The following is a 10,230-nucleotide window of genomic DNA, read 5'->3' on the forward strand; positions in this document are numbered from 1 at the left end:
TTTAAAATTCAGACTTACATGAAGCTTTTGCAGTCCAACTGAGCTAAATATAACTGGAATCTTTCATGGTTACTGTGTATTTAGTGGGGCTGCACGATTTAATCCAAAAATCACATTGCGATTATTTTGACATATATTGCATTTTAAACAATATTTAACTATACTGCACAAAAAAAAAATACACGTGGTCCTGGTTTGACTTGAACCTTACATACACATATGGGGCGTTCAAGTCAAACCGGGACTAAGTGTTGCCTTTTTTTTTTTTTTTTTTTTTTTTTTAAGCAGTATATTAAATTTACCGTTTTGTATTCAAACATATTTATCTTTTATTTAACAACTGGACAATTAATTGGACAAACGATCTCATTAAGAGGATTTTTGTCAATATTTATTCGTTAACAATAAAATAAACAGACACAGACAAACTCTACATATATTCCTTACTATGCATATATTACCTGTAATAATAGCATCTCTAAATTAAGCAATTTTATGTGAAAATCCTGTTGTGATGAATATCAGCACAGCTACTGTATGAGGCGCTTGTGTCTGTGAACGCATTACAGCTGTGCCGATATTCAGCTCAACAGCACTCCCTCTTGCATGATATTCCTTAAATTAAATATGCTCTTAGGTGCTAGAGGTTTTTGTTTTTTTTGATAGTTATGTAATTCTCAGGTCCTTTTCTGTAATTCCTTAGCATTAGCATGCGTTTAACATCATTTGCCTAGACAAAATGAATAGATTAGTTTCAAATCTTTGACGGTTCAATTTAATTCTTTAATAGATCAGTTTTGGATTTAATCAGTTTTGGATCTAATGGATCATTTGAGCAGTTAACTGGCTGCTACACCTGTCACACTGCACCTCAACACTGAATCAATTTTTTAAAATCATCCAAAATTAATCTTTATTTTAACATCATGTTTTCTTAATATTCTTCTGCTCTAATCTTATTTTCCTAAAGACCATCAAGCATCCTGAATTTTGATTCGGCTAAAAATGTCTGCTTTGGTACCGTTTTGTACATTATTATTTTAATGGCTGGTAAAAAGCTGCTAATGTAAATTAGAGTCATGTGTGAATGGGTTCTATTTGTAATTAACATTTCAATCATATTCTTGATAAATAAGAAATATAAAACAAGTTGTGTTCAATTTCCATGCAGAACAAAGCAATGCTTGGTGAGCTTTACTGTTTCACATTCTGTGTAAAAAAAAATGAAATTTCTCAAGTCTGTCTTTCTGATCCACTTGAATGTCTTCCTTTTCCCTTTGCACTTCATAATCAGGAGCCTCAAACTACTGTTATCCACAATCCAACTGATGGAAACAAGGTATTATGTATATAAACAGGTTTGCTAGGATCAAGCTTGCTCCATCGTGTATTTTTTTCGTTAAGGGATCGCTGATTTAACTGACTTTAATGGCTAATGAGACTTTTTGCCTTAAATGCATTCGAAGCTGCTGGGCAGAACAAACCTGCTCAATATACGATATCTTCGATATACGACATCACTACAGATGTCATCTTGAAAAATATCATCCACTAATCTGTAGTGAATGCTGTGCATGCCTGTGTGGTACACGCTGTGGTGGTGTTTACTTGTGCGTTTAAAGCCGTAACGCAGGAACATTTCAGCGCAACTTCTGCATATCTTTATGCTTTTTTTTTTTTTGGTGCATGGGGTGTGTATTTTGTGGCATGGCTCATAGGGAAATCCTTCTACAGTAAGTGTGGGAGCTGTTTAAAGGGGAGGTTAATATGTTTGAGGATTATTAAAACAAGTCTCTGCACATTCTTTCAACTTCCTAATGATACAAAGATGAGTAGCTTCGGGAACACTGGAGTATATTTGAACATGATATTTCAAAATATGCATCGGAATGATCGTGTTAATTTACATCACATGTATCCATGTTAAATTCATATTATGTTCCCCTTTAGGAATCCTCTGAGAGCGCCAACACTACCATAGAAGATGAGGATGTGAAAGGTATAGTCAGTTTTACATGATACACACTTACACACTTTAGTGATCTGGGTGGAGTTTCAGATTTTCATTGTGTTTGCTCCATTTCATAACCAGCGAAGACATTCATTTCCTTGTCATCAGCCCAGTTTATTTATTTATCAGATCACCATTGATGTATTTTGGCAGTGAACTCACAATATTATGGTTAGCCATTTTCTGTTTTGTTCAAAAAATAATTACACTGAAGTGACTGAAGTGTAGGTTGCAATTTGAGTTATTAACTATTTAACATGGTATTAGTTTTAATATTCAGGGTGATTTCTATTTAACTCTCTACAAAGCCAGTTGGTTGATGGCTTTTAGTTTACTGTATCTGTATAAATGCTTTATTCCAACCTGTGCATCATGGTTAAGTGCAGTGTTTAACTTCGCAACTTAAGCATTTAACCTCATAAAAGATGATTAAATGAAATAATTTGTGCCCCTCTGTGTAGGTGTATCATGAATGGCAGGCATACTGAAAGCGTATCACTGCTCCTCATTATTATAAATGAGCTTATTAAAGAGACACAAGGTTTACTGGTGCTTATTTACAGGGAAGCGTTCCCTATTCAGTCCTTATCTAATTCCCTGTCTGATACTTTTTGTTTTTCTTTCTTTGCTCCTGCAGTCATTATGAGACGGTGCATTGATAATCAGCCACAAGCAGCAATTTTCTGTGTGTGTGTTTTTGTGTATAGGAGAAAATGATATTCATAGGGCATTAATCTGTCAGCTCATTACAGTGCATTGTCTGTGCAATCTGCTGTCCAACGAAGCAATTACTGTCTGCTGATGGTTGCAGCCTGGTCCTTTCACAGGAGAGTGAAAAATATTTTAAATATTTGAAACAACGGGTTTTGTCTTTGGCAGAACTGCAGTTTGGAAATTAATCTTTGCTGTGCCAACATGGTTGCAACACTGAAATTCATTTAAGAATTGATCGTTTCCCAGCAAAAGAGACACATGAATTACTTATCTTTAGTCTTGGGATTGATGTCTCCTATGATCTGATGTCTGTCTTATTCTCAGTGAAGGATTATCTATGGTGTCTGGTGAGTTACTTGGGACTTGTGATAAAATTTCTCACGAACAAAGGCGCACTTTCCCGTGATGAGTCTCTTAGCCATCTGTAAATGATGAATCCGGCTGAGGTGGCTCGGAGCCCACTGCAATTGTTTCCAGCCAAGAGAACGCCTGATCCTTAAAAATCAACAGATAACTTGTCTCCAGCTTGAGGAAGAGATGCATCTGTCTGTGGGAACTGTACACACTCATTCAGAAACATAACTTGAACCCTACAGGAACTCAGCTGGGAGTTTTTGCCACATCCCCTGTACAGTCCTGACCTCGCTCCGAGTTATTTCCACATGTTTGGGCCATTAAAGGAGGTCCTGGGAGGCCAGCGTTTCAGACGTAAAGCACGCAGTCCGATCTAAAAAAAAAACTTTCTACCTTGATGGTATCTAAGCACAAGTGAAACGCATTAATTTAGCATTTCACTTGTGCTTGGATACCATCAAGGTAGAAAGTAGCAGGGGATTATATAGAGAAATTGTTTATTCTGCAAAATCAAAACTCCTGGTTTGACCTAAACGTCTTGTGTACTTCAACAGTAGGTAAGGGTTAAATATTATCTTCTCATGTACTGTAGACCAAATGACAGGAAAAAATCTGCCAGGTTGGATTTCAAATCCCAAGTGATGCAGCACAAAAGATGATTGCAACAATACGACACATATCCATGTCCAAGAGTGTGAAAGAATGGCATTACTCCTTCCCCTATCAATCAGCCAAATAATTAGTGGCTGTAAGTGAGCTTGTGTACTGTATGTGAAAGAAAAGAGACAGTGTTTTTCTCCAGCTCCGCCCCCCAAAAAAGAAAACATGTGGTGGCTGGCTGGAAAGATGTTCACTGTCACCATCAACTTCGAGCCAAATGAGCAGATTGGGAGAAAATGAGGTAATAAGATAACATGGGCAGAGTTTGAACTTGATACAGATTCAACACTGCATGTGTTCCTGCCTATGAATCCTCTGTGTACAGGAAGGATCCAATTTTTAATACACCTGCAATAAAACGTCTGTTCATAAACATTTAAACCAGCAGAAGTCGGTAAACTAGGGTGCATTCAATACACTCACATGCAAAGTGTGTGTTAATACTAAAAATCACTGGAACAACCCCTTCAACATAGACATTCTAAAGGATACAAGCTCTGACGGAAAGGCTCATTGTAGGAAGCAATGTATGCAAAAGTTTCCCTAAGCTTTTTGCATTTTTTTTTCTTCACACAGTTCCTCCTAATTTTTGGTTTTTAGTTTTCACTAAATTCTTTGGAGGTAACCTACATAACTGTCTGTATTATTTATATATATATAAATACATTTCCACTCATTTAAATGCTTTTGTCTTTTTATTTTCTTTCTCCCTAAACGTTTACTGTTGTTTTATCCCTTCACCTTTGCTGCATGTACAAATTATATGCAAATGTATCCACTCTCCATACACCTTTCCACCACAACCCCATACGTCACATTCCTCATTTGTCTAACAAGTGCACCACCTGCTGGATGCTACTAGAAACTACAAGCGCAGAGGCTCTCCCTCCCATTCTTCATCTTCCTGCTCTTCCTCGTCGTCCTTTGTCTGCTGCCTCACTAGAACAGAGGCGTGCTGTGGCTACACACTCAAACTGCTCCTGGTTGTTTATTTCTTAGTCTTCCTGCCTGCCTTTCTATGGGAAGCTAACCACATCTGGTTTATTTGTGCAGCGCCGACCAACTTGAGCAGCGCTGCTCGAATCACAAACCTGCGCGACTCTGATAGAAATAGACCCCGCCCACTATAAATTTACATTTTAACCGCTGCGATGCGCACGTACAAACCAGGCGAGGCACAATATTCAACAGTCCTGACAGTTTAAATAAATTGCGGGCGAACACTGCAGTTTCCATAAAGGAAAAATAAACATAAATTTAAAAAGTTCAACTTTATAATGTCTGCTGAAATCGTTATAGCCTTAGCATGAAAAAACAGCTTCCACCTAGTTAACTCTAAACGACAGCGGGGAATTGTGGGTAAAATGTAATTTGATGGTGGGCGGGGTTTATTTCTATCAGAGAGTCGCGCAGGTTTGTGATTCGAGCATCGCTGAGTCGTTCACGCCGGCTGGTGTCCGCCCACGCCGGTTTCATCCCACTTTGAATGCTTTTGGCTTCCCATACCTTTCTGTTGTTTCTCACGACGAGCTCAGTAGAAAGTTGTGGTCAGTGCTTTAACCTGGAGCCCTCATTTAAACAGCCTCAGCCTCTTCACAACCACATCAACACCCAGTGGAAGCGGCACAGAAACGAGGGCACAAGAATTCACACGACTCAATTCACAAACGACAATATATTTGGAGAAAAACGTTCACACATGAACAACCATGAACATTTTATACCGGGTTTAAGGTCAATTAAAATTGTTCCCAAACATTTCATGACCATATTAAAAGCGTGTAAGCGTAAAACAAGTTTACATTTTGAGTTGTTTTATTGTTTCGGGTTTTTTCCACCACCGCTAATTAAATCTCAATGTTTAGTAGTTTCTTTTCAGGTCATGCATTTTAAGCATAATCTAAAATCTCAATTGTACGTGTTTTAGCAGTGCCTTCTGCTGGTGGAAGTCAGAATCACACCATCCACAGACTACTGTAGTGTGCAGTAGAGCTGTGCAATTTACTCAATTTTCAAGTTTGTTTTTTAATTGCGTCTTCTTTTGAATTCATGGGTTACAGGACAGCATGTGGGTGAGAAAAACAAGATTGCTTTCTATGGGATATGGTGTTGATTACCAGTCACACTGCATTTCAGTGTTCGTTAAATAACAGCATGTAGGGTTATAATTTAGCAGTTTTTAATACAAATATATACAAATATAGCTGCCTGATGGAATCAAACAGAAAATCGCAGTTCCCCAAAAAAATGTAATCGAATGGAGAATCTATGATCGATTTATAACTCTTTTGTGCACATAAGTGTTTATTGTCAGAGGTTTACACCAAATGCTCTGGGTGACTTTAAGGTTTGTAGTACACTTCTGTAACTTCAAATCTCTACCTATAAGTCCTTTTCAAGACTTGACTGGTTTTTTCACATTAGTGCTGATCCAGAAAGTTCAAAGGCTTTTACAAACGTTGTTGATAGTCTAGTGCACATTGACATAGAACATCTTTTGTCAAGCACTTTAAATTAAGGAGCTTTTGAAAAAAAAGGCTCCATACATAACCCTGGGCAAATAACACTTTGTAGCAGAAGGTCCCACAAAATAGTTATCTATGCATGAAGGTGTGTATGTACTGTATAAATACATGAGGGGCGTTCATGTAAAACCTGGACTTGTGATGAAATTTCTTGTGAATGGCGTAAATCAGATTGACATTTGCAGAAGACTTCAAACACAGTACTGTGATGAGACTTTTCGTCACGGAAAAAAAAGCATTTGAATCGACCTTACATTCATGGCTAAGTCTGATTGTATAAATATATATTTTTTTAAACCCACATCTAAAAGGCATTTTAAAATTTTCATACCAACGTGTCACTTGTTTTCAGCACGGAAGCAGGAGATTATCAAAGTGACCGAGCAGCTGATTGAGGCCATCAACAATGGGGATTTTGAAGCATATACGTGAGTGCATTATTTTGGTTAAATCACAAGTACATTACAGTCTCTTCATGTAGTGAAATGTTTTTCTGCTCTGTTTGATTGACAGCAAGATATGTGATCCTGGACTGACCTCTTTTGAACCTGAGGCTTTGGGGAACCTGGTGGAGGGAACGGACTTCCACAGGTTCTACTTTGAGAACTGTAAGCTTTCAGTGTTTAGTTAAAAAGACAAAGCAAAGTACCATTAAGTGCAAAATGCCACCTGTTGTAGTGTTTGTTAAAAACAGTCAAAGTGTTTTACTAACTAACTTTAGCAAGTCAAGAGTTTTTTATTTTCAGTAATCTGCTTTAGGTCTTTTTTTTAGTGTAACAGATGAAACTATCACAAGAACTAAAAAAGTGGAATTTCTTAGTATTTGGAAGAATTTTTTTAATGAAAATATATTGAACTAGACTCTATAAGTTGTACACACACAGTTTAATCACAGTTTGCTGTTCTGTTATATCACAATTCCAACTCTGACCAGGACAAACCAGTTGCTAAAGATTTAAATTAAACTATCTTCATGTGACTGGCTTACTTTCACTGCCTTGCTTTTCAGCATCTTTTTTGTTTATTTTTTTCCCCCCATTTTCAGCTCTCTCCAAAAGCCACAGACGTGCCGTCCACACCATCTTGCTGAATCCTCACGTGCACCTGCTGGGAGAAGATGCTGCCTGCATAGCCTACATCAGACTCACGCAGTACATCGATGCTAACAACATGCCTCGCACCATGCAGTCAGAGGAGACTCGGGTGTGGCATCGCCGTGACAGCAAGTGGCAGAACATTCACTTCCACCGCTCGGGCTCGCCAACCGTGCCCACCAAGTGAGCGTGAGTCGATGTGTATTGTGTGTACATGTGTGTCCGTATGAAGATTTAGTGTGCCAGTCAAATGTTTGGACCCGCCTTTTACAGAACAATACTGGAGATTTCAAATCTATTAATAAATAAGATGCATTTCCTTTTTTCAGCTCAAGTTTCTTTACTGACCATGTCACATTTAATTCGCAAATTTTTATAAGGCACATTCAAGTCAAACTGGGAATTGAAATTTCTTGTGAATGAAAGTGTAAAACCGATTGCGGTTTATAGAAGTCTTCAAGCACAGTACGGTGATGACATCCACTGCAGTCATTCCTGTGAGCATTCAGCCAGTGGAACGCCTGTTCCTGGTTTGACTTGAACGCCCCTTGTACTTCTTGAATCCATTCTTTTATCTGAACATGCAGTGTTTCCTTTGCCATTTGGCTGCCACATGACCTCATCCTTCAGATGTACCTCAAAGATACCTTTGTTGATTGTGGCCAAGGATTTCCATTTTAACTTTCAGTAAACAGCTCAAATTGGCATCTTTTGTTGTAAGTTGCCTCATTGGTGTAAAATGAAAGAAAATATAAAATCTCATGTAAGGAACAACGCCTGTGGATCCAGACTGTACTGTACTGTATGTGTGTATATTTTGTATGTCTGTGTATATAAAGTATTTCATCCTCGAACATTTTTCTCTGTGTGACCATAACATATGTTTTACTGTTTTTCAGTTAACAAGGCGTCCAGAGCAGCGGAGCTCGGTCTAAGGGACTTCATGTTAAATGGCCACTGAGTGTCTGCTTTATCCGAACCCCACCTTTACAACTTTAAAGTCAGTCTTGCCCTGTCAGTCTTGTTTACATATCATCACTGCTGGACTTTAGCTTACACACAGGTGGGGAATTAATATCATTTTGTATTAGGACATGTGTGTATGCTTCTCATAAATCATTGATGTTGAAAACCTCTAAAATTTTATACTTTTTTTTCCTTTTTTTTTTTTTTTTTTACATTTAATGTTGTTTTCTATGGTGTGAAAGTCGCACTTGCTGATATATCTTTGGGTGTGTGGGTACATCATGAAATGAAATGTTTGATCTCTGTACACAAAGTCAAATCCGGGTACACGTGTGAAACGGTCATGTTAGAGTGATGTTAGTAATCTAGGCACAATATCCATCACTGATCACGAGGAATACTATTAGCATCGAGTCACTGCCACGTCAGTCTTGTTACAGTGCTATTCTATTTTAAGTGCAATATGGCAAAAGAAATCTGACAAACGAGCACGCTTTTGATTTTTTCGGTGATGTTTTTGTGAAGTCGTGTGAAGTGCTGTTCCTGCTTCTGCTTCTTTAAGAGAATCAACAGTTGATTGTGATCTTAGTTCTGTGAGCTTTATCTTCTAAGTTGCTATCGTGTAATGGTTTTAGCACAGTGATGTATAAAACCGAGAAAGGAAGCACATTAGCCTACAGTTCACTATTTTATTCAGATGTTTTCAACTTCATCACATGAACACCATAGGGGGAAAAATCTACTAAAGAATGTACTTAAACCAATCAACACGAAGAACCGTTGAATCAAACTGTTTGATTTCATTTACTTGTTGTGAGAGTTTTATGGTTCTGTTTTAATTTTTATATATCGTTTACTAACACTTGATGGGGGTATTCTGGAAAAAAAAATTTGTTTTCTGTATTTTTCACTCCTTTCCTAAATGAATAGCGTTAGCTGACATTACGTAATGCATGGAACATCTTTTATCAACCCATTTTACTTTTTATGTACTACTTTTCCCCTCAGTATAATATAAATATTAATATATATATATGCTCTAGTGATGGCTCCCTGCTTAAGGGTGATGTAGAATAAATGGTTTATGCTTTATATCCCAGACTGTCCATTTAAACAGAATGAGAGATGAGTAGTTAGTACAGTAAAAAAGTCATTTCAGAATTATTTATATTTACAAAATTTATTACTATTATCAGTACAAAGTTCAAAATAGAGCAAATAAATATATAATTTGTAAGGGGAAACATTTCACAGAATAAAATAAAAATAAATTATATGCAGCAGAGGTAATATGATTATTTAGTAAGTATTTGTTTTAAATAACGCTTGGATTTGTTTACTCTTAATTATTTTGTAAAAAACTGAATTTGAGACTTATGTTCAATGTTAAATTTCAATTCAGTGTCCGAAATGCTATCAGTGCTTTAAGTCATAAAGGAAATCAGTTGTTATCATCTTGTGTTTTATCTGCTTATTTTTTTATTTGTCATTTTTAAAACTTTTTTTTTTAATTCTAATTCAGTTTTCTTTGAGCTTTTTTTGCTGTAACTAGAAGAAAATCTTTGGTCACACAAGCCTGTACACTAAACCGAAGTACAAATATTTAAGCAGTTAAAAAGGACTTAATAAAGCAAGTAAATAAACTGTGAAAACATGCTTGTTTTTTTTTTTTGTTGTATGTTAAATTTTCATTTCAGGATTCAGAACTTTATGCAATTCAAGGAAGATTGTGTATAAAGGATGTGTTCTGTAAAAAACAAAACAAAAAAATATATATTACTACCAGAATACATCAATAAAACTTAATTTTTTTATTGTTTAAAATGCTAATTCCGATTGGGATAAAAGTCTGCTTTAATGGAAAACTATTAGCAATTTTGTTTCTGTACATTAAATAAATTGTATA

At 36.6% G+C, this 10,230-nt stretch overlaps 1 protein-coding gene across 5 annotated transcripts in view; it reads left to right on the forward strand.

Annotated features, from left to right (window-relative positions):
* camk2d1 (calcium/calmodulin-dependent protein kinase (CaM kinase) II delta 1) overlaps positions 1–9,980 on the forward strand; it is an 85,147-nt gene extending 75,167 nt beyond the window's left edge. For 2 of the 5 annotated variants that reach the window (XM_053504295.1, XM_053504303.1), the window contains exons 15-20: positions 1,295–1,342; positions 1,951–1,999; positions 6,617–6,692; positions 6,778–6,872; positions 7,310–7,547; positions 8,258–9,980. In XM_053504295.1, the coding sequence (XP_053360270.1) occupies positions 1,295–1,342; positions 1,951–1,999; positions 6,617–6,692; positions 6,778–6,872; positions 7,310–7,545 (504 nt within the window). In that variant the 3' untranslated portion in view covers positions 7,546–7,547; positions 8,258–9,980. The remainder of the gene's footprint in view (positions 1–1,294; positions 1,343–1,950; positions 2,000–6,616; positions 6,693–6,777; positions 6,873–7,309; positions 7,548–8,257) is intronic. The other 3 variants (XM_053504322.1, XM_053504330.1, XM_053504313.1) reach the window with 2 other exon arrangements.
* The last annotated feature ends 250 nt before the right edge of the window (positions 9,981–10,230 follow it).

This window comes from Clarias gariepinus, chromosome 1, assembly GCF_024256425.1.
Source record: "Clarias gariepinus isolate MV-2021 ecotype Netherlands chromosome 1, CGAR_prim_01v2, whole genome shotgun sequence".
Lineage (NCBI taxonomy): Eukaryota > Metazoa > Chordata > Actinopteri > Siluriformes > Clariidae > Clarias > Clarias gariepinus.